Source organism: Furipterus horrens, unplaced genomic scaffold (genome assembly GCF_987537825.1).
Source record: "Furipterus horrens unplaced genomic scaffold, mFurHor1.1.pri manual_scaffold_1, whole genome shotgun sequence".
Taxonomy (NCBI): domain Eukaryota; kingdom Metazoa; phylum Chordata; class Mammalia; order Chiroptera; family Furipteridae; genus Furipterus; species Furipterus horrens.
Genome location: NW_028327171.1, coordinates 84,075,985 through 84,101,489, shown reverse-complemented (window position 1 = coordinate 84,101,489; position 25,505 = coordinate 84,075,985). Strand labels below are relative to the sequence as shown.

Genomic DNA, 25,505 nt, shown 5'->3' with positions numbered 1-25,505 from the left:
CAGGCACTAACATGCAAACGAAAACACACCCACGTACTCGAGTCTGGTCCCGCGGCTCCAGTTCTTTGAAAGTGAACAGATTAAAATTATCTTAGCATCCTGTTTCACACTTTCGACAATAACTTTTCGGCAAAAATAAAACCTAAAGGTTCAAAATAATTGGTTAAAAATGTAAATTTTTTTTGTTGTTGTTTATGTGTCCTCTTGTCTCTGTGTTTTTATGGGGATTAATTTGAGTTTCCATACCGAGCCTGCCCCGGAGCACATGTGTGGAAACTGCGGCGTACTGGGCGCGGCGGCAGGGGAGGCGGGACAAAGGTTATGACGCAAACCCTGTGGGGCGGAGGCGACACTGTCTGAGGAGGGGCTCAGTGCCGCTACCGCCGGACCCCAGGCTAAAGGACAGCGAGGATCTCTAACACCGTAAGCTTTTCCCTGGTGGCCCGCCCACGTTGAGTCCCGCGTGGAGATGGCAGACGATCTTGGAGACGATTGGTGGGAGAACCAGCCGGCGGGAGCAACCAGCAGCCCAGGTACCCACGCTGCCCATGCTCCTGCGGGGCCTGTCCCCCGACCCCCCCGCCTCGAGCTCTTCCTTTTGCCTCATCCGGTGCCCCCCTTTAGCAGTCATCCGTTCAGGCGCACAGCTGTGGGAGCGCGCGAGTATAGCCGTGGAGGTGCGTGCGTGAGACTTAACTAACACGTGGGACAGACAAGTATGACATTAACTAAGAAATGCCCGCCAGTCAGGAAGGACCCTTTTCCAAGCTTTGTTTCACTTTTCCTTATTTTTTAATGAAAAAGGCAGTTTTCGTGAAGACACACAGTTTGAGTGTAGTGGTTAAGAATAACTTCTGGTTAGGTTCAGCCTGCTTGTGTTCAAATCGCGACTCCAACCCTCTAATACTGTTTTGCTTTTTTCCCCTCATCTGTAAAATAAGGTTAATAATAATGCCAGTTTCGTAAGGTTGTGGTGAGAATTAAATGAAGATAACATAAATGGTTTACTTTAGCACAATGCTTGGCACGTAATATGTGCGTAGTGAAATAGCTATAGTTTTTCTTTCTATCATCATTACCATCATGCAGTTTGGATTATTAGAGTCTAAAGGAGCCTTCGATAGCGTCCGTTTGAACTCATTTTACAGATGAGGAACATGAGACCTAAAGGTGCTAAGTAACTTGACAGATACACATTAACTAGTTGGTGTCAGAAACGAGCCTAGAACTCAGTTAACACAATTTAGACCATGTTCACTATGCTGTGTGTACCACTGCCAATGCACTGGACATTTTATCCTAGAGTAGATAGAGTTAAGTAACGCCTCACTATAGGTCTGGCCTTGAACTTTTCTTGTCCCATAAGGCTTAATAAACAATTATGGTCTTTATCTTTCTTCAAAGTCTGCCTCTTCTTTACTAGCTTCTGAGTTTTTTTTTTTTTTTTAGAACAAAGCCAAAGTCTAATTTATGCCTGCATAGTCCACAGGGCCCCCTGCACATGATTGACACTTGATACATATTTGCTGCAAACATTAATGTTGAAATACGAGTTGTGAGATATCTGTTAAAAACAAGAAAATTCTACTAAAGCCTGTTTCCACAAGGGCAGTTTTCAAATACAAACTGAGACGATGTCATTTTTAAAAAGGTAGTCTATGTAATCCTTCCTCCATTAAACTTCCTGACTCTTTTGCAATTTTGTTTCTAGTGAATGTATCTCTGTGCTTCAAGGCATAAATATCTTTCTTTGTAGGCTGTGGTGTCTCATATTTACTCTAATAACCCTTCTCCCCTTAACACAGGTGTTAAAAGTTCTATTTTATGGCATAATTCAAGGATAGAGACCATTTAAGAAATAATTGAATTATTTTCTAGTGGTGAAGTGAATCCTAATTCTTGATCCTAGTCCTACTTCTTGCTCCTCACCAGCTATGTGTCTCTGAAGTTAGTTACCCTTTGGAAAGAGGGAAATCAACTTGTATTGAGCATCAGTTATGTGCTCAATATTTTCAAAAATAAGAATTTATTTCATCTTAATAACATTTTTAAAAGGTAAGTGTCATTTTTATAGATGAAAAACTGAGAAAAGTAATGTTCTTAGGAACACACAGCAAAGAAAAGATCTTGGAAGTGATTAGTCAAGTGTGCCCGACTAAGTCACAGTTTTCCCATTATTATTACATGGCTTCTCTGGGCCTCAGTACCATGGTCTGTAAAATAAAGGGTCCTTAGGGATTATCTCTTAGGTTTTTACCTACCAACAGTTCTAAGCATTAAATCCACTAGAACTTGAAAGTGCTACAGGCTCCTTCATCTAAATTGCCAGGATCCACATCAAGATATGTTGGAGTCCTCAGGTTCACCTTCCTTCCTAGATTCCTTCTAGCTGTAAGACTAAGCTTTGAAAATCAGTAACATTAAAATTTTCTGAGGCCTTTACTTTGTTAACTGCTTTTAGGTGAGCATGTACTCTTCCTTGAGATCTGCTTGAGTGATTATTTACTGGTAATTTGCCTAAGTAAATGTGTAGTATTTCTAATTCAGAAGAAATCACAACTGAACCAATTCAGATTTCCTGATTCTTACTATATTAATAGGGAAAGAGCAGCCAAAAATGTGTAAATTATGTTTTGTTTTGAAGATCAAAGGGGAAATAGTACCTTAAGTCAGAGAAAAGGAAGAGAGTTGGAATGATTCTTTTATTCCTGTTTTGTGTTATGCTACTTGCCTATAAAAGTAAACATCTTTTCTTATCAACTGTTCTCAGTTCACACCTATGGTGACGATACAGTGGAGCATTTTCGTTATTTATTCAACACATATTTGTTGGTTTTACATTGTGTATAACACTTGTCTAATGTATCCAGGTATCTGTTTTTGTGTGTCTAAAGAAATGTACTATGTTTTTGCTGTTCTCATGACCTCTTAGATGTGGGATGTAATTCAGAGACTCTTTCTGTAGCTCTTGACCTAAATATGACCCTTTTTGCATACATCTTATAGCTCTTTAAGACCTGTCATTTTTATATTAGAATCCTGCATTGTACTGGAGCCCAGCATGGGGCCTGGCACTTGGTATTGGGTAGATATAGCGGAATGAATGCATGAATGCCTGCTGCATAAGAAGACATAATTTCTCATCCAATCTAGACACTTTTGAGAGTGGAAGACCATGCTATTAGAATTTTCCTGAAACTGTCCTTGTCCACCTGGGATTTCTGATCACTTGTTTGGTGACATCATTGGTGGTGGTGATTGGAGTCATTGCCCAGGATAATAAGCTAAGAGTTACTTCTGTTGAGGAGCGTGCAGTGCAATCTGCTTCAGGCAGCAGAGCCTAGGAGTCATCTAATGGCATCTAATATTTCATTTATTTTCTTTTTCCCTGCCTACCTTAAAAAATTATTTGAATTGACTTATAGTAAACAATACATGCAATAGAATCATGATTGCAAAACATTAATGACAAAGTGAGCAGGTTTATCTGCCTGAGATTTCATGTAGTTAGTTGACTCAGTGTGAAGCGGAAAACTGAGAGAATGTTATTCACTGCATGGATTTTGTGACTTATGGAGCTGAATTGAGAGTTTCTGGATTTGGAAGTGGTCACTTAATCAGTCACAAACTGAAGAGAACACTGTTTCCCCCTTTTATTCCAATAACATGCCTATTACACATCAGGTGTCCAGTAGGCATCTGGGTTTGGAGCTCCAGGGTTGGGTCAGGGCTGTAGATACAGATTTAGGAATGACTGTCAAACATATAGGTTATTTTTAAAGACGATGGTGTTAACACTGCAAAACTTTTAGCCTCCACTTTTTTAAGGTGGGTTTTTCATATGCTTCCCTAGCTCGTTCTGAGTCTTTGATGCCATTTCTTAACAAGCACCTGACAAGAAAAATGAAGTGTGAAGACACTTCTATGTGTAGTGTGGGAGACTGCAAATAATAATGCCAACTTGGAATTGTTGAGTGCTTACTATGTAACAGATACTGTTTTGATTGCTTTACATGTATTAGCTCATTTTATCTTCATAAGTACACCATGAGGTAGTTAACTGTTGTCTTCACTTTATAGATGAGGAAATTGAGGTACTAAATGATTAAGTGATTTGCCCAATGTCTTTCAGTTGGTAAATGAGGAGGCTGTCATTCATAGGCAGACAATCGGAAACCAGTCTGTGCACTTAAATTTCTCACAGATAATTATCCTAATTATCAATGTTAAGAGCCTCATTGCTAAAAGAACAATCCTTTATCAATTTAAAGAGGCTCATATTTTATAAATCTTTCTGTTTATAAACATTTTTATCAAACTGTGTATATTAACCCCTAATCTGCTTCAGTTTACTCTTCTAAAGTACATTGATTACTTAGATACAAATAAGTACCATAGGTTGTACCATTGGACTTTGAGAACCATCTCTTTGCCAGGAAATTAAACTTGGTCCTAGAGCTCAAGATTCACATACCTGGCTGTCTTCATGAAGTCTTTATTTATTTCATAGGAATGTCAAATGCAAATAAGACCCAATTATTCCCAAACCTGCTTTTTCTCCAGACTGCCGTATCTCAGTAAACTAAATCACCAACTACCCAATTTCACAAAGCCTAGCAATGTTCTGATTTATTTATTCATTTTCTTCACCTCTCACATCTGATCTGTCAACTCTTGTTTCTACTTCCAAAACATATTCTAAAACACTTTTTTTTCCATTTTCCCTTTTTTGGTAAATCCATCAGAGTACATGCTGTCATCCTTCGTTTCCTTAACTATTGCAGTAAACTAACAGGGCTTCCAGTTTCCATCTTGTCCCTCTATGGACTGCTCTTCACTCAGCAGCCAGAGTGATCCTTTTAAAACAGAAATCAGCCCTGGCTGATGTGGCTCAGTGGATTGAGCGCAGGTCTGAGAACCGAAGGGTCGCTGGTTCAATTCCCAGTCAGGGTACATGCCTGGGTTGCGGGCCAGGTCCCCATTTGGAGGCATGTGAGAGGCAACTGGTTGATGTTTCTCTCCCTCTCTTTCTCCTTCCTTTCCCCTCTCTCTGAAAATAAATAAATCTTTAAAATAAATAAAATAAAATAAAATAGAAATCAGATCACATTTCCTCCATTGGCTTCCCTCTGACCCACAGAATAAAACCTAGATTACTTACTCCCTTCTACTTTATGCTGTCCCAGTACACCAGCCTTCATTCTGTCTCTCAGCAGGCCAAACTCATTCTCTTTTAGGCTTTTGCTATAGCTGTCCCTTTTCATTTCTGGGCTGTTCTTTTGAACTTCAAATGGCTAACCTTTTAATATTAAGACCTCAGTTTAGATATTACTAAAAGACCAGCCAGTCTAGAGTAGTTCTATTACATTATCACATTATGGTAATTATCAGCAGAGTACTTATCACCAACTGTTTTTTTCCTTGTTAAATTATTATAGTCTCCTCACACTAAAGGTAAGCTCCATGTGAGCAGGGATTTGTTTATCTTGTTCTTTGCTGTATCTTCAGGGCCTAAAGTAGTATCTAGGTACACAGGGACACTCATTAAGTATTTGTTCATTGAGTAATTAATTTATAGCCACATCTTGGAGACCTCAACATAGGAGTTCCACATCTAAAGAAATTTGCTCAATGAAAAGAGTTGTCAAAATCCTGCCTAGGCTTTTGACAGAATTGGCAGATGCTGCTTTTCTCTTTAAAAAAATATGTTAGAAATTCTGGTTGTACAACTCTGTCTACTAACATTTTATTCTAACTATATTTGGACTTAGTTTTATAAATTATCTTTTGAAAGGAACAATAGGCTTTTGCTTTGTAAATAAGCCAATAATACCTGTAGGTGACAGCTTTTTTCACCTGGAATCAATGTGATCACTTTGTTTGAAATTGCTTAAATGATTATTGTAATTTTAAAAAATGTCATACAGTATCTCCTTCAAATCTATGCTGAATTCCTTTTCGAAATGATGAAGTAGGGGAAAATCTTGGATCTTTCCTTCAGACCTGAATTGAGTTGGTTTTTTGTTTTTGTTTTTTCCCCTTTTTCACATCATAGTTAGTCCTTTACAGTATCAGTTTTACCTATAGGCATCCATGCGTTAGTAGATGCTGTAAAGCAGGGTCTCTACATATAAAACTCAGACTTGGAATATTTATGGTAGATTTTGATAACATACAACAGAGAATCAATCTCAGCACATGTTATTTTCAAAATAGTTTATTGAGCTCTCACACTTTGCCCTATTTTAGACACTTGTAATAGAATTAGAGGGGAAATAATTTGCTTACATTAAGGGACTTATACATTAATATGTAAAATTGACAAAATACTGTATATAAGCAATGGCTAAGCCTCCCTTCAAGGAGGCAAACTTCGGATATGAATACCCTGCCTCCTGGACTTGCTGGAAGTAGATGAAACCACCTTGAGACATCCACATCTCGATTTTGAATAGAGACCGCCCCAAGTGGTGAACTGCTTGAGCTCAGTAATATAAACAATTTCCATGATTCTTGAAAATGATTAAACAAGTTCTTGACAACAGTTATGAATGCTTAAAGGAACAATTTACACATCTTTCTCCAAATCACATGTACAGTAGTAGTTCTGTAATTTTGCTAAATGTCTATGAATCTCTTTAAAAATACCAGGAATTTGGAAGGCCTAGAAATATTTCCATTTCCTCCTTCAGGTTCAACAATAACACATTATTTGGGGGCACAAATTCTTTGATCTGTTCTTATCTGATGCTTTTTAGTTGACTACTTTAGTGCAGTCATAAAATTGCATATACATTTTACTAAATATATCACAAACAACTTGAAATACAGTTTCCCCATTTTCATCAGCTTTCATAGAATTCTTACTTGAATTATTAGTATTTACTAGTACTATTAACAATTACTAGGATTACTTTTAAAAATTGGTCGATTAACTTTTTCTTAAGCCCTTGTTTCTGAATTACTTGTTAGTCTAGTTCACACTAGAGCATAGGTCAGCAAACTTTTTTTACAAAAGGCCAGATAGTGTATATTTTAGGCTAGGCTTTGCTGGCCAGATGTTTACTGCTGCATCTACTTGCCTCTGCCATACTAACAAAAATGCAATCACAGACAATAAATATGTTAACAAACAAGTGTGGCTATGTTCTAATAGAAGAACTTTATAGACAATGAAATTTGAATTTCATGTAATTTTCACATCTCAAGAAATTTTCGTCTTTTGAGAGAGTAGGCCAAATTTGTGCCCTAGACTTAGAGTCTGATGCCAGGTTGTGTGGTGCATGTCCCGTGAAGAAGGAGAAGTTTAAATGTACTCCAGAAAGAACTGTATTTTAAGTCAATTACTCCATTACTCAGTCCATAATTATCAGTCATATATTAGAACAGTCACATTCCTGTTAAAATCAGATACAGGCACATCTCGGAGTAATTGCAGGTTCAGTTCCAGACCACCACAATAAAGCAAGTATTGCAATAAAGTGAGTCAGTTGGAGGATCTAGCCTTCAGTTTGTAAAAATACACATCTGTGTGCCTATACTGTATTTCAAACAGTTACAAGGAAAATAGTTCAGAAATCACTGAAGCTAAATATTGGGTTGGCCAAAAAGTCCGTTTAGTTTTTTTCATAAAATAAGACACATTTTTCATTTTCACCAATACCTTTATTGATGTGGATATTTTCAGTATGTCAGCTATCTCCCGCTATTGTCTTCTAGTGGTGGGTAGAGACCAGGGGTGCTGCTAAACATCTTCCAGTGCGTAAGACAGCCCCACAACAAAGAATTATTTGGCTTAACTGTCAGTAGTACCAAGAAACCTCACAAATCACTTTTGATGTTCAGTCAGTCACAGCACCTTCTCCATACACTGCACAAATCTTCTTTTTCTGTTTCAGTTGCATTTTTACTTTTCTTGAAATAATAAAGTATAATACACCAAAATTGTTGTGTATCTTCTTCCATCTTTAATATTAAAATGGCTGCACAAAAATTCACCAATTTTGATAAGTTTTTTTTAATGCATGCTGATATGACAGTTGTCCCAACACAGTCTAACAAAATTGTTTCGAATGAAGTTAAAGACAACTGAGCACTGCCTAGGGCCATCTTACGGAAAACATAACAGACTTTTTGGCCAACCCAGTAAATGAAGGGCTGAGAAAGGACTCCAGCATAAAAGTATTGGTTATTTAAATGTTTTGTTACATACTGGATTTGTTTTTATTCACTTGGATTTTTCTTTTCTTCCTTTTAAAAATTTAAATAAATTATTATAACAGCTTCATTTATTTCCATTGTTCTTCAGATGGGTGACATCTCAGCAGAAAATGGGATTATGCTCAGGACGCAGGATTCTTTTTATTTCAGTCGTGTTATAGGTCCAACACCATTTTCTTGAATTCCAAATAGTATTCCCAGTTCTCAGATCTTTATGCATTTTTATTTAGTATTACATATTGCTTAAAATAAGTATGGTTTTAGTTGGTAATCCTTTTGTTAAAATAGACTTTGTTAGTTTAAAGACTCTCCTTTGAATGGGATCAGAACTGTATTATCATTTGAAGATGGATTTCTACTGCTTGCAGTAGAAGTGTTGCTATTTTCTTACCATTTTTTAGTACTTTGTACAATATCTTGTCCCTTTTTTCTTTCTTGCGCTGAACTTGGGCCAGCTTGCCATGAAAATATATTTTAGGGAGTCTCCTGACACAGAAAACAACTTTGGAATCTCCAACATAAAACATATTTTGTTCTCTTCAAGGTAAAACATTCCCAGGATATTTGGATTTGCTGGCACTGTTGTTGGTGCTTTGTTTTTCCTGTTTTATGCTTCTTTTCAGTCTGTTTGTTTTCCACTATAGGAGGTCCAGTGTTTTCTCTTTCCATTAGTACAATTATCAGAGTTGAATGATACCCAGCATACTGCTTTCCCTGACCCTATCATACCCCATCGCCATCTCTTAGGACATTTTCTCATTTATGCCCTGACTGAATAGCTCTTCTCTCCTTCCTTCACTCATCCTCTGTCCACTTAGCATTACCTGATCATGTCAGGCACAGTGCTAAGTTCCCTACACACTGTTTTCCCACTGCACTCTCTACCTGTTACTGCCCTGCACTTCCCTCTGACTTGTCTTTTGTGTTATTTTTGGTCTCACAGCTTAATCACTTTTTGTAGCCCACTTCTTTCCGCTATGCTCTTACTGCCTTTCTTTATCTTAGACTTTCCACTTATGACTTTTAATTCACCTGGCCTTCCCACTTTTTCCGTCTGCCATTTGCCTTCTGGGACTACTGCACATTATCCCTCTCTCTGGCTTGCATAGCTCAATGGTGCCCATGTCTTTCTCCTCCTCCTTGAAATAGGAGTGGGCCCCGTGGCATCAGTGCACTGAAGCCAGCTTGACTGGATGCATGTGGAGAATCGCAGTTTCTTCGCTCCTGCTCTTTTGGCTCCATCTCGTGACAGCTGGCTAAAGCAGTGAATTTACCCATGATTTCTTCTAGGATCATGCCTCCAGTTCCCCATGCAGGATCGCAGAAAACATTGGGTCATGCTTTTCATATTTTTTTGTGACTGAAGCTTTATGAAATATAATTGTCTCTCATATCAAAAATCCTTTGTGTTACTCTGTACGCACTGAATTACAGACATATCTTTTTTTTCTTTTTTAATTCAAGTGAGAGCATTTTTAATAGGATGGAAAGAGTTACTTTAGCTCACTCCCAGGGGACTGAGTTCCACCTTGTAGATGAATTCAACATTTTGTACTTGGATATACCCACAGGTTATGAGAACTGGAAGGGACATGAAGAATTGTTCAGCTCTCCTTTTTACATATGAGAAACTCAAAGCCTCAACTGATGAATGCCAAACTCCCTGTCAAATGAGTGAAAAACTAAGATTGGAATTTGAGTCTCCTGATGCCAAGTTTTTGCTTAATCAACTCATTTTTCTATAGTGTTGATTCAGCGAAGATATGTTGATAAAGAATGTCCTATGAAATAATAAACTGTTTTTTTTTTAACACTGAGGACAGTGATTCACATCTCCCTAAAATATCTTAATATTATTGAACTTTGACTCTTGACTCTCCTGATTGCTTATACAATAGAAAGCAGCAATACCAATCTGAAAAGGTTTGCCTTACAAGCTTATGATTGCCTTACAGTATGACTCCATGGCCTGATATATACAGGGGGAAGAATTTTTTAGAAAAATGGGATTAAGTACCAGCAGCCAAGTGTGTACACTGCACCAGCAATTATCAGGTAGACCACACAAAGGGTGTGTTCAGCTGTTACTCATTTTTGTTGTTCTTTTTCTTCTTGCAACTGAGAATTACCACTTATTTTTTTCTTCAGCTCATGAAGAAATCCTAGTTTTAGACCTTAAATATGATTTTAATTGCCTTCTCGTTTTGATGGGAATAATATTACTTTCTTGAAGCTGGAATTCTTACCAGCACATATTCTTAGCAGAATTTGATTCATGAAGTTCTGTGAAATGAAGGATTACTTTTGGGTTCACCAGAAAATTTTTGAACTATTTTAGTGAATTTAGTCCTATCCCAGGATAATGATAAATAATCCCAAATTTGGGTTGGATTACAGTAGGATGAGGATTTGAGGGGTATGTCTGTTTAGTGATTGTGTATATATGCATTTGCACATATATATGTAAAAATAATTGTAGATTTGCTGCTCTTTCAGTGTGATATTCACCAGGTCCAGCAACCTGTGAATAAACTGTCTGTCATTTTGCTGCTTCACCATTTTCTGGAGAGATGATTTTCCTCTTTGGTCTTCCATAGTGGTGATTTCAGCTTTCCAGGTGTTTCTGTAGACGAATTTATCCAGGCAGCGCACGGGGATGACTTACCTTTTCCCTCCCATGTGGAGGAAAGTGTTGGAGGTTACAGTCCTTATGATGTGTAGCTTCCCATAGCCAGTGTGTTGAATAGGTTTATCCATTGGCCCTGGGACAGCTTTAGGGGAAAGTTTATTGATTCCTGTAGATTTTGGTTTAGGGATCCGTGTTGGGATTCTCTGCTTGCATACCTCCTTGATCTTGAATTAAACAGAAGAACAAAAGGTAGTTAATGGTACAGTTGGTAGAGAAGCAGATATTTTTAGGACATGAAGTCAGCTTGGGGGATTCAGCTTCTTTGAAAGCACTGAGTTCTAGGGACACATCAGATTAAAGATTGTCGGGCTGAAAAAAAAATAAACTTCAGTGAAGCAATTCTGCCAACAAGTGTTGAGTGTGTACTATATGCAAGGCCCTCAACAGTCTATCTAGTACTAAACACATAGATAAATAGGCTCTTTTTCTTGCTTTTTGGCAATCATGGTACTATGGTAGAAGACAAGAGTAGTGTTCCACATTAATCTGAAAGGGTCATGAGGTTGCCAGAGAAAGGTTAATTTAATTGAGGGGTCCAAGAGAGCTTCCTAAAGAAGGTAGCATGGGTCATGAGGTTGCCAGAGAAAAGTTAATTTGAGGGGTCCAAGAGAGCTTCCTGAAGAAAGTAGCATGACTTGACTTAGACTTCCAAAGACTTTTGGATTTTTAACAGCAGGAATGGGAGGGCATCTCAAAGAAAGAAAATACTTTTGACAGTAGGATAAAGGAATGCTCTTGGCAATGTCTCTGAGGTAGGAAATTGGACACAGTTGAGAAATGTAGTGACTTCACCTTATGTTGTATGGAGTGGTGGAATGGGAATGTAGATGGAGGCCAGATAGGAAAAACTGTACCAATTCTATAGACAGTGGGTAAGTTTTTGGGGGGTAGTGCTGGGGGTTAATGAAGGCAAAGGTTGGAGGAAGACTCATTGTGGAGATAGACTCATATTAATATTCGTTCACTATTAATGCAAGGGGGTCAGAAGGAATCACAGCTAAATGATCTGGACTGACAGAGTGGGTTGTGGAATGTGAAGAGTGAGACTTTATTGAGTTCATATTCACTTAGAAATATACTTATTTATTAAGGAGAACTACTCTTGGATAAGAACACTTATTGTTAAAGAGATAGGAAAAGCTAACTGTATAGTTCTTCCGTTATAATCCACAGTTGATTGTTATTATTATTTCTCCCTCTTTGGTTGCATCATCCTTTTCTTGCTAGGAGCTCAAAAATATAAATCTTTTAAAAATGCATTTTAGTTTTCATCACAGATTTCTGATACTGTTTTTATTGGAGCCCTTCTTATACTGTTTTTTGTTTTCATATTTTATTGTACTGAGAAAGTACAGTAGTGAAGTCCCTTTTATCTCTTTATGTAAATATTCACTTATTTAAAATGCCACCTAACTTTTATAGCAACCGTATTTGGATTTTCCAATAAACACTATACAGACTTGGTTAACAATATGAATCTTGCAATTAAGGATAAACTGTATAGGTAATATGCTTTCTGTTAGTACATTAGTTAACACAGCAAATGAGATATTAATAGCCTGATTCAGTCTCCTCTTTATATAAATAGTATTTGGTATTCCTACCTTTCATCCTGACCTCATGGTCTCACCTTCAGTGCTGAAAAGCTCATTCAATGCTTTTATGTCTCAAATAGGCAAAGCCTTTTTTTTTTTTTTTTTTTTTTTTTTTTTGTAAATAATTAAACTCAATGCCTAGTAATGGTTTGGTGAGATGGGTAGCCTCTTGATGATTAGGAGAGTAGGTTAGTTGTGTGTATCAAGATCCCTAAAACTCACACCTACCCTGTGACTCATTTATTTTGTTGCTAGGAATTTTTTCTAGGAAATAATCAGAGATGCTCACAAGGCTCATTTTAACATTATAACTATGAAAAATTAACACAGTTTAAGACTCCAACAATCAGGATAGAATAAATGAATACCATGATCATATGAAAATGTTATGCAGTCTTTGAATAAATGAGGCTTTTGAAGATAAAGTATTTATTCAGAAATGTTAAAAGGAGGATTAAAAACTATATACATGCTTTAACTAAGTATGTGTGAAGAGAAAATACTGGAGAACATATACCAGTGCCATCAGTGGTTAACTCTGGTTAGTAGAGTTATAGATTTTTATTTCTCTTGTTTTATGTATTCTCTACATTTTCTATAATAAGTATACAATTAGAAAAGATAACACTAAGTAATATTAAGGGATAAAAAAGGGAGGAAACACTCAGAGATCAGAACATTTCTGTGAACATCAATCATATTATTCAAACCATGAGCAATAGTGGCTGCAGTTGAAATTAGTCGTGGACTAATTCAAGTCAGCTGATCGTGTAACTGTAGCATTAATTTTAGCCTTTATAAGATAGGTTTCTGAGATGTCTTTTAATTTTGTCAAGATTTAGATTGATTCTGCCTATTTAGTGCACAAAAATCTATGTCGAAACTCTATTTAAATTGTAAATTGCTGGGTGGTCCTCCTAGAAATTATAATTCATTTGTCTATGGATGTGACTAATAATCCACATTTTAATAAACTCCCAGGTTGATTCCTCTGATACAGGTGGTCAGCCTGCCACACTTTGAGAAACACTTCCATAGATCCTCCTTTAGATGTAAGTTTTAAGTTACCTGGATGTGGGAGGTTTAACACTGTGGAAGGCCTGTGCTTCCTGATCCAGTGGTTTCCTAGATGCTTATTAGAGCCACCTGGGTGCGGAGGCGGTTTAAGCACCGCAGATGCCCAGATCACATCCCAGAACATACTGACTCCCATTGTCTAGGGGATATGGGCATGTGAATTTTTAATGAGCACCAGTTATTCAGAACTGAAATCTGTTTGATGAACCTATTAGTATGGAACACAGCATTGGTGGAGCTTGTTTTTTAAAAGCTATACTGATACATGTTGGTGAAGACTGTGGCTGGGGATAGCGGTCATCGTTAGGGCCAGCTGCCCAAAAGTTACTGTTTTCCCATTGTTTCTGCACCATTGAGGCTGCAAGTTAATTTTTGATAACTGATTTCACTACATAGTTTTTACCGTTAGATGGCAGCAAAGGCTAGTTATTTTATTAGAATGACCCAAAATGTCATTCCCAAATCTGAAAAATGCTGGGCTTTTTTCCTGTTTTTTTGTTTTTATTTTTTATTTTTGTATGAATTTTATACTTGGTCGTGTGTCAGTAAATGAGGTATGAACTTTTAAAATATGTCATCTCTTGGACCATTTTTATAGAACATAATGTCAAATAGCTCCAAGAACGTTTCATCTCAATTTGGAGTGCATATTGAAAGATGAATCCATGCATATGGCTCTTTTAAGACCACACAGTGAATCTTCTACTCAGAGTTGGAGACTCCTGGGTTTCGTTAGAAAGCAGATGTCTTGGAGGAGATTAAGAAAGTTAGAAAGCTCATTCATAGAAGAAAAAAAAAAAAAAATATATATATATATATGTATATATTTAATGTTTAACTCAATTCAACATGGAAATTGGGATTTGGAATGGATTATAAGTCTGAAGGACACTTAATCAGATTCTACCTGGAGAGCAGTAGAAAGAAAACCAGTATATTTGTGGAATGTATTCCTTCAGTTCTTTAATAATGGCTTATTTGGTCCACAGGTTCTGAAAAGAACGGAGCATCTTATGAGACTTCTTGCTTATAGTAAGTCATTAGATGGCAGTGAATTTTAGTAACTGAAAGAAGTACAGAAAGGTGAAGATGTTTTCAGTTTTATTCGAAGCCTTAGTTGCTATATATATCCTGGTTTCTACTTGATCCTTGTACTCTTTCACATTATCTTGGAGGGCAAACATCTGAAAATATACTAGAACAAAATCAGCATTTATGTGGAAGTTACCAGATCCTAGTTAAACAGCTGGAGTCAGGATGTTTCCTTTTTTTCTAAATGAAATTAATTTTGTAAGTCCTTTGAACTTCTGGAAACGTATTGGCAACATACTGTGTAAGAAAGCCTGTTCCCTCAGGAGTGTTCCTGAGTCCAGGGATTGCATGGCCCTCATTACAACTTGAGCTCTAGAGACTGAAAGACTCAAGACTCCTAAAGAAATCAGATCATTTTGATTTGTGGTCATTGGGGTGTACAGGGGAGAGAGCTGATTCAGGGCTGCCTGCCTCCCTCCGGGGTTCAGCTGTGGAATGCTTGGTCAAGGCTGAATGTTATCAGAGTGACAGACATTTGTATTTTTGTTTGTTTTTTTTAATATCTGTTTAATGGGAAAGTGCCTCAGTAATGATGATGGATATGGTAATGAAAAAGAGGAAATGTAAACTGGAGAAAAAATGTCTTTGAAATATTATTTCTTTTTTTGTCTTTTGTATTGTTTGATAAATCACTGCTAATTTGTAAAAAGAAAAAAAGGGGGAGGATAACAGATAATGAATCTGGTAGCTAGCCCAGAATATTATATGCTGTTTTGGCTTTTTTCACTTGATATTCTCAGAATTTCTTCATTATACAGTAAAACTTTATCACTAAATATTTTACAGTTTTATATGGCAAGGGGCCCTTCAAAAGGAAATTGTGTAGTTTGATTAGCTTGTTCCCATTAATCTCCTGTGAGAGAACATTTGGTTTTAAATATTGTTGCAGTGCTATGATTTATATTAAAGAGTTGTCTGGTTTCTGAGGTGAAGGTTAGAGGAAATTGATGCCTTTCAAAAATAACATAACATGGTTTGTTATTGTATCTATTTACCTCCCAACCTCTCTGTGGTAATTACACCATGGGCAGAGAGGCTAATCCAAGAATAAACATTGAAATACAGTTTTGAGAAATCCTTCCTAACCCCAGTTGCTCCATTTTGTGCCCAGACACATAGCATCACATGCAGAAATAGTATCTTAAAATAAAGTATGCTAACCTTGAAATGTCTTCCTTGTTTATCCCCTTTCTTTTTATTCATCTGTCAAGTTTTTCATCTTAGCTTTCTTATTGTAACCTCTCCTTATTTCTTATTCCTTTATTTGCACCCATTTACTTTTTAAAAATCATCTGCAGGATTACATTTTACAACAGCCTCAGGTTAGTGGCTAGAACACAGGCTTCAGAGCCAAATAGACTTGGGCCTTCGTTCTGGTTTTGGAAGCAACTAGTGGCGTGTCCTTGAACAAGCCAGTTAACCTATGCAGACTTAAGGTTACTCATTTGTAGTCCATATCTGGGGATTAGAATACCTATTGCCAAATATTTTGGGAAGTAGAGATATTGTTTAGGAAAGTCCCTGGCACATACAAAGGGCCAGATAAATGTAGTTGTTATTAATGTCAACATTATCATCTTTGCCTTTTTTCCTTATATCTCTTCTTAAGATGCCTATTTCTTGATCATAATAATAATAACTTACCTTCTTTGATTATCTTACCTTTCTTGTTTTCCTGCCCTATCACTTGTTATCCCTTTTTTGGATTAATTATTGGAGACACGTTGCTAAGTCTGGTAATAGCGGCAGCTGAATGAGCAGTGCCATTTCCTAGGCTGTGTTTTTAACCACCTGGCCCAGAAAATGACCCTGTCATACATCCTTTTCCCTTATTCCACTTGGTCTGGTCATTGTGACTTTGTTTTTTAGAGTTCCCCTGCAGACATTATTTTCTACTCTTCTCTGTCTTTTCTTGTCCTTTAATTGTTTGAAAAATGAAGCAATTATACCTCCTATAAAGTCCTTTGGCCCTGACATTTTGTGATTCTATGAAAAGAACAAATGCTGGTCAGCTACGTAGTTAGCCATATGTGTCTTTGTTGAGAACGGGTAATATAAAACTGGCTCTGAAATGTCATATGCCCAAGAATGACCCAGGGAGATTGATAAGATGCAGATTTCCTGTACTGGAAATCTGCAGAGTCTTAGGTGATTCTGATAAAGGTGATCAGTGACTGCATTTAGAGAAATATTGATATGAGTTTCAAAAATAAATGATAGCTGATTCTTGCTCTCAAGAAATTATAGGAAGGGAGAGGTAACAAAGAATTATAACAAGAGGCAAAATGAAATGCTATAATAGAGGCATAGAGAGAAGTGTTTTGGAAATTCAGAGGAAGATTGTAAAAAAATAAGGAATGTTTTCCTGAGTAAATGGCACTTGAGTTAAGAATAGGATTTCAATATGAGGAACAAAGAGAGAAGAGCATTCCAGGCCTTGGAACAGCATAAGCAAAGATACAGGGTAAGAAAGCATGATGGTATTTGCAAGGATGATCAGTGCCATGTGCTGGTCAGGGTGCAGGGTATGTGCAGAATTTCAAGGGGAGATGAGGTGAGAGATGGAGGCCTGGTAGAAAGTTTGGACTTTGGGCATTTAGTAATGTAAGTGCTAAGTAAGTGATGTTTTGGGGGCACTGGAGAATTGCCATGATCAGAACAGTGTTGTAGAGAGATCACTAACAGAACTACTGAAGGTGGGATTAGAGAAGTGAGGGGTTAAATGTAGTATATTAACTATCTTACAGTGCCATCTTCTGTACTGAGGGCTGGACTTGGGGGATAGTAGCACAAATAAAAGGGGGAGTGCAGAGAAAGAGCGACTGTGCACTGCAGTGTTGGGCACCTGCTTATCTTGAACGTAGTTGGCGTTCCTCTGTGAAACTGTTTGGTAGGCTTTGAAAATTTGAAGATGTTATTTTGAGAATCATCATAGAGAAATCGTTGCTACCATTTAAGTGTCTGAGACAGCCCAGGGAGAAAATGTAATTCTTCCTCACCTACCACTCTTCTTCTCCCACCATGGGCACTTTCACACCCCTTTCCTGAGTCTGAGAGTTGAGTTTTGTCCCATCCTATTCTGTGCCCTCATCCCTTACACAAGGCCATTGATCTTATTAACTGATAAGAATGTAATTAGTTCTGAGAGAAGCCTGGTCAGGAGGCACTTCTTTCCAGTACTTGAACAATGCACAGTGATCAAACCATTATCCAAGCACTGATTGGCAAGCCGAGGGAAAGGAAATCCTGCCCCTCTCCTCCAGTGACCAGGCTGGCCCCTTGGCCATTTTGTCTGCTCTGAGCAGACATAGCACATAAACTTGTACTCTGTGGGGTGAGGGGTCTGCCACTTCTTGGTCCAGAAGTGTTCAGTTAAGGACAGGATGGCCCTCTCAGAGCACATTTCCTTCCTCATTGGCAGTCTGAGAAAACCTGGAATAGGGCCATAGATGATAGGTTGGCCTAAAAAAATAGTAATAATTGTCCATTGTTCTCCCTAGTCCTCACATTACCCTTTTTAGAAGCTAAAAGCAGCAGTCCTGGCAGCATTTATATTTTCCAAAAATTTTGTAACAAATATGTATTGTTCTTATAGTCAGAAAAAATGTTTTATATGAAAAATATTATGCTGCTTCTGTCTCTATGAAAGATGTCATCTTTCTCAGTATGATCCCTTCCCAGTGACCTGGTCCCTGTTGCCCTGCAGGAATGTCAAGTGTTTAAATGTTTCTTATGTTATGGACTCTTTAGGAATCTGTTGAAGTTGTTCGTTAACTTTTTTCTATGAAACTGTACTTTTCTGAGGCTTCAAAACTGACTGATATCAATGAATTCAGGTAAAAACACCATTAGAAGGCAAAGAACAGAAAAGGAATAGCTCTATGAGTTTTTAAGAGAAGGGGAAAACCAACCAACTCACTAATTCCTCATTCTTGAGGAATTTTTTGAGTTGTTTGAAAAGTGGCTGCATTGAATCAGGTTTTTATATGTATTTAATTGCTATGAAAGATACATTGGAGAACAACTTGACTCAACTCTAGAATGGCAGTTTTATTTGGGATGCTTCCTTGGTTTACAGTTATTTTAATCCTGAATTGAAAGCAAAATTTAGAGACTGACAAGGTTGAACCCTAGCACTTCTCTTCCTGAGCTGGGAAAATACACAGTGCTTTTTTTTTTTTTTTTTTTTAAGTGATTTTTGGACTATTAGTCTTTTTAAAAATAAGTTATGATGTTGCTAAATTAAAGTATACCATCTAGGAAAATTTTCTAGGCTTCTACAAAACCAGCAGTCCCAGCATCTCTGGGCTATGCTGATGGTACTTATCTTTATGGTGACTAGACCTTGTGATCCCTTGATTGCCTTTTCTGGTGGTCTTGGGTCTGTATCAGGACTATAAGATGGCCACCTGCTTATAAGCTTTGATATGCACGGTTGCAATGCTCCTTTGTACATCATCTACACTCATTTCTGTTGCTTTTCTTTCCAGTCAGCCTCTGAGGTCCATCAGGTACCTCCTGCTCTGCACATGTTGATAGACTGTTCAGGCTCATTCTTCGTGCCTGACACTTGTGCCTTTGCTTATACAATCTTGCTCTAGAATGGAGTGGAATTAGATTGCAGTGCTAGTTCTCTGAACCCCTTGACAACGAGGACTTGTGCTTCTCCTTGGTCATGCTTGCTCCCTCTCCTACTACCCACAGCACCATCACCAGGTCACTCTTCCCCTTGCCTGCCCATCTTTGTGGGGCTTGGCCTCTCACACTGAATATCTCTTGTTGCCCTAACAGTGGCCCCCGGGAGATGGGAGGAGTTAAAAGGGTAGCAGATCTCTCTTGGCTATGGTAATCATGGAGGGTTTCAGTATAGGTGAGGCTTGAGCCATCCATACCTTTCAGTGTGGGTAACTTAATGACAGAAGAGAATCCTATCCATGTAGAGCATAGAGGAACAGGAAGGGAAAAACCCTGCTTATCTTTAGGGGCATTCCGAGTGTTGTGGCTAACGTGAAGCCAAGTGCAGGGTGGTAATGTTAGGCGGTCTGCCTGCACCCATCAGTGGTAGAGAGGATTAAATGCAATTTGTTACGCTCTTCCCTTTGCCCTAAGGCAGCTTCTCAGTATGTTGCCTTGGAAAGAGAATGGGACTATGAAGTTAGACCTGTGTTCATATCTCGTTTTTGTCACATGCTAACAGAATAACCTGGTACAATTTTCCTTACCTCTCAGAATTTTAACTTCTTCATGTTTAAAATTGGATAATGCCTACTTTATCAGATTGTTGTGAAATGATATAATGTTGTGCAAAGAAGGGGTCTCTAACATCCAACCCTGGCCGGGTACTGGTCCGTGGCCTGTTAGGAACCAGGCCACACAGCAGGAGGTGAGCTTGAATGTGATGCACTTGAATCATCCCGAAACCATCCCCACCCTCCAGTCCGTGAAAAAATTGTCTTCCACGAAACTGGTCCCTGGTGCCAAAGAGGTTGGGGACTGCTGGTACAAAGGATTAGTTTTCTCCCCTTTGTTATGTGGTCTCACTTCCCAGAAGCCTGCTCTGGGGACACAGAACGCTCTCTAGCACTGTATCAAGGCCTCCACACTCTGACAGAGCTATGCCCTTCAAGCCTTACCCCTGCCCCAACCATCTCAACTTCAGCCGCACTGCACTCCTCATTGTTCTTTGAATGTCGATTTCCCGCTCTCCTGCCTTTTCCTCACACTTCTGCTCTTGTGGGCATCTCCCAGGAATACCTTTTGTTCTCTCCCAGTCTTCATTCCCTAGTCCCTGCTCAAATATTATCTTTTCCTGAAATCTAACTCGCAAACCCTGCCCCTGAGCAACCTGCTCCAAATTCCTATGGTGCAATACTTATTAACTATAGAATTCCTTTTCTGTGTTGTGTTCTTAATTACCTTTTAAGGTTGTCCTCAACTCCCACCTTCATTTCTAAATCTTATACCTGCAAAGCTGCCTAGCATAGCAATGAGTAATATTAGGTACATCATAAATATTTGTCAGTTTAATCTTGTAGGTGACTTGTTGAAGAATGAATAAAACTCGTATCCTAATAGAAGACATTTGTGCCTATGTTGGTTATAATCTAATACAGAGGGAATTAATATTCCTCAAGAGAGGGCTCTTGAGAGAGGTTTAAACAATAAATTGAGTTATTTCTTAAGTTCTTGGTAATCCTCCTGAAAATCATTTTTTCCATCCAACTCATTTTTTTCCACCTTTAAGGCAAAGGTGGTTGGTTGTCAAGACTTCTCTTTATTTCGCTCAAAGGCATGTGAGAATGGAAAGCTCCTCTGAAAAGTCTAGTTTATAATATGGTATCTTTGAAAGAAACAAAGGTATAGGGTATTAATACAAATATAAATATTTAAATATTTACATGCTCTGGGTCACTCTGTCAAGTGAATGGAAACAATTTTTATGGGACTTCGCTCTTCAATGCAGATTTTTAAATTTGCTTTGAGGATTATATTTTATCTGGTTCAAGATTCTCATCTCTATACCAGACATCAGAGTTTTCAAGTGAGTTGTCAAATTTTTTTCACAGCAAGTAAAGTAAAGGAGGAACTGACTTATAGAGTCAGTTTGTTCATCTCTAATGCAGTGGTTCTCAACCAGGGGCAGTTTTGCCCGCACCCCCCGCAACTCCCGGACAAAAATGTTAGGAGATATTTTTGTTTGTCACAGTTGGGGGATGTTACTTGGTATCTAGTAGGTGGAAGCCAAGAATGCTTCTAAACATCCTGCAACACACATGACATCCCCCCACAACAAAGAATCATCGAACCCAAGCTGTTAATAGTCCTGAGGTTGAGAAACTTTGCTCTAATGAAAAAAAAAGCTGATCTGGTGAAGTTTAAAGGACATTAATTCTTAGAGAAAAAACAAATATTTAGAGATCATCTAGTAGTGTTAAAACACCTACAATGTGGAAAATGAGGACGGAGAAATTTAAATTCTGAAAAAGACTTGTAATGCATGTAATTGGCTTGCTTCTTTATGCCCCAACTTTATTTCCCAAAGGAATTTTTAAACTATTAAAGGAGAGTGGCAAGACTTGGAGACAATTCAGAAATCATTGGAAGTTACAACTAGATATGATCTTAGAGTTCACCAAGTCTAGTTCTCTTTAATTCACAAAAATTAAATGATTTGTCCAGGACCCCATAGCTGACTGGAAAAGGCACAAACTGGAGCCTCAAATGCTCCCCCACCTGTGCCAGTCACTTAACTCACCTGAATCTTTCCTGGCCCAGTTTCAAGTCTTAAATGCTCTATGAAGCCTTGTTAATCTACTGTAGGCCCCCTATAGCTCTAGATTTATTGCAGAAATTTATTTTGCCACTTGATTAAATATTATCTGATACTCTTATTTCATGTCTCCTTTCCTTGCTCAGATTAATAAGCTCTTCAAGGATGTGACTCTTTTGTCTCCATAATAATATGCCCCAATGTCGGGTAGGAGGTAGGCAATACAGTATGCCATGATCAGTGGATTGATCAGTGTGTCCATGTGATGCTTTGAAGAGAAGATACTGAGTGCTGAGACACTGTGCATGTCACTAAGACCCAAGAGGTACATCAATTAGTAAATCCACTCCACCTTCCCAGAGGCATAAGGAATGGCAGAGAGGGAAGCAGCCTTTGTCAGTCTGTAGGGTCTCTATGCATTGTTTGTTATTCAAAGATGAAAAACAAAACAAAACAGAACTCTGAGATGAAAAGAAATAAAAATCTTGGTAACCTTAAAAATATACTGGAAAAGTACAGGTTGGTAGTTATAAAAAGAATCACAGGGATGTAAATTACAGCACAGGAAATATAGTCAATAATATTGTAATAACTATGTGTGGTACCAGGTAGGTACTGAAAATATCAGGGAGAACACTTTGTAAAGTATATGATTGTCTAACCACTATGCTGCACATCTGAAACTAGTATAAAATAATATTGAATATAAACTGTAACTGAAAAAAATTTTTTTAATTAAAAAAATATCATACAGGACCATTGGTTATGGGGGGGTGGGAAGGGAACTCACTAACATAAAACTAATTTAAGGCTTTCAAAAAACTGTCTTAAATAATCAGATAAATTTTATTTCTCTTGCTCAATAATTTTGTGAAAAAATAAGTGAAATTTTAAAATCAAGGCACAAGTAAAGAAGAATATCCCTAGGATAGTTGATTGCAATACCAGAGTATATTTTTATGGTTGCATTCTAAGTGTAAAACCTTGTGTCTTGATGGAATGTTGACAGATTTGTATGTGCTACTGTATAAACAGTGTTAATTCATTATCAAATGATAAAGTACTTAGCAGTGTTGGCCAGTTAACTTGCTGGCCTCCCTGAGGATTCCTTATCCTTCAGCGTTGCTTTTGGGGGACACTGCTCTCATATATTTGACTGCACAAAAGCTTTACCCTTCCTGACTGAGCTTGAAGAGTAGAAGGGTCCATCAGTTGGAAAGGAAAGGCCTTGAAGTTTAATCCAAATGAAAATGAATTTTAAAGGGGTTTGAGGTTTGTAGACTTTAATGAACTACTTGTTTTCCTTGCTCTTTCTTGCATTTGCTTCACTGTGGCCTGAGGTGAATAGAGTCCTTTGTTTTGGTTCATCCAAACTGGTCTCCTTAATGTGTGTTCTGGCCCATTACCAAGAAATGCTGTAGGCTTCCATTGAAGGCCTGGGATCTGAGAAAGAAACAGAGCTTGAAGGTGTCAGACAGCCTGCTACCGCTCTGCTTAAGATCTATGCTTTGCTACTGTTACAAAACTGTGAACCTTCCCTCCCAATAAAATGGTAGTTGGGTTTTTTTTGTTTTGTTTTTTTAATTGAAAACCTGAGGAAGAAGCCTTCTGTTTGTCATGCCTGCCACCAGAGGGCAGAATAGTCACACTTCCTGGGACAGGTGTAATTATAGTCAGAACACATTTACTAAAGTTTATCAATATAGGAATTTTTAAAAACAATGGACTGCCTACTCTAGGGTCCACATGAATCAGTAAAGGAGCTTATTAAAAATGCAGCTTCATGGGCCTCTACCCTCAGAGATTCTGATTAGATAGCTTTGGGTGGAGTCCAGGATTCTCTTACACGTGTCTTGGATTTTATTTTGAGAAACACTGATCTCAATGTTTTGGGCATGCATTGTTGCCTGATTATTTTTTTTCTCTTAGGATTCCAAAGCCAAATAATTATTTTGGAGGAAAAACTTAACCGAAAGCAGGTATGGGAAACTAGAATGTCGTTGAAAATCTTTGTTTAACAAGTTTCAAAGGACGCTGGTTTTGTAAAGATTCAAAATCAAAGAAGCTACTAAAAACTTGTTTTTGTGTGCAGTCATACTTAAATCAATAAAGATCACAGAATCCTTAGGCTACAAGTCTGAAAATTTTTAATTAAATATCTCTTTTATGGCCACCTCACAGTGCAACCTAAGGATATAATTAACCTTTGGATGTCATGAAGACCCCACATAAAATTTCTCGGCATTGAGAACTGTAGTTGCGGAGACCTTCAGAGTAGAGATTATGGAATCCAGTCATCATCTTGAACAAGTATAAAGACTCTCCTTTATATGTAAATGTCCAACTGTAGTAATGCACACTGTCCTAGTGAGGGTGATGATTTTATTTTCATCAGTGCCCCCAGAGAGCAGCGCATCCTCGAGGGGAAAGTTTTGCCATTGCTTATAAATGGAAAGAATTTGGTAAAATCATTCAAATCTGTGATAGGATGCCACAGCTCAAAAAGTTAAAAGATAGGGAGACGAGTAAAAGGAAACTTGGTTCTGAAGCTGGGGCTTTGATCAGTGAAAGAAAGATATTACTTTTTCAGATGTATATAGAAGCAATCTATCTTCTATGACCCTCTCCTGAGCTTTCTTTTCTCCAAGAATGCAACCCTCCACCCTCATATCTCACATGAGGATTTTTTAGTGTCACTTCCTTTCTCCTTAGTTTTCAAGGTTCTTCTGTGATTTTATGTGGGTGAAAAAGAAAGCTCTGTAACCACACACACAAAGATGTAAAAAATTATTTTTGAAATTAAAGGCTAAAAATCTAGAATGTCATTATAGGTACGATTTTATAGAAACAGGAAAGTGCTATTTCTTATAATGATGCTACCTTTACAATAAACTTAAATTAGTAGCACTTTGAATAACCTGTATATGTTATTAATCTGACAGTGCTCCTAAGTTTTGATGCTGATATGAATTATTATACCACAGTAATCCTCCCAGTAGAGGAATCTCCGGAAGACATTTGGTTCCTTGAAAGTTTGGTAAATCCAATAATGTTAATCACTTGGGAAGACTATTTATCATTAATATCTGGAACAGATGATAAAATGAGAATCCATGCATTATAATCATGGAGTACAGGGCTTGTGGTATTAACTTTATTGTAGAGAATTGCTCTGGTCACAGAATATAAAAAAATTGAATCCTTATAAAACAGATGGACTAATAAATAGCCAAGAGCTCCTCAAACTCTCTTAGTTACAAGTATGTCAAGAACGAATCTTCCCCTCAGCACTTGGGGCAGCCAGGAGGAACCTGGGGGTTGAGAGGAGTCCTTGGCTGGTTATCTGGGCCTCTTCACTGGATTCCCTCCAGTGCCAAGGAAACATGTTTTCTGTTTGTGCCATTATGTGACAAAGGCTGGGAAGCACTGGAAAGACCTTGTTCTTTAATTTTTTCTAGTTTCTGTTAATTTTATGATCACTTGATCAGTACCCTTCAAAATATTACTAGTACCCTGTCTTGATTATTATTTAGGGAAACATCTTATACAGCAGAATTATCAA

General features: G+C 37.8%; 2 protein-coding genes across 2 annotated transcripts in view; one reads left to right on the top strand and one right to left on the bottom strand.

Moving 5' to 3' along the window:
- The first annotated feature begins 322 nt into the window (after window positions 1–322).
- CMSS1 (cms1 ribosomal small subunit homolog) overlaps window positions 323–25,505 on the top strand; it is a 389,163-nt gene continuing 363,980 nt past the window's right edge. The window contains exon 1 of the mRNA XM_090276096.1: window positions 323–533. Coding sequence (XP_090132222.1) covers window positions 470–533 — 64 coding nt within the window. The 5' untranslated portion in view covers window positions 323–469. The remainder of the gene's footprint in view (window positions 534–25,505) is intronic.
- FILIP1L (filamin A interacting protein 1 like) overlaps window positions 10,398–25,505 on the bottom strand; it is a 291,329-nt gene continuing 276,221 nt past the window's right edge. The window contains exon 6 of the mRNA XM_090276095.1: window positions 10,398–11,073. Within this exon, the coding sequence (XP_090132221.1) occupies window positions 10,882–11,073 (192 nt within the window). The 3' untranslated portion in view covers window positions 10,398–10,881. The remainder of the gene's footprint in view (window positions 11,074–25,505) is intronic.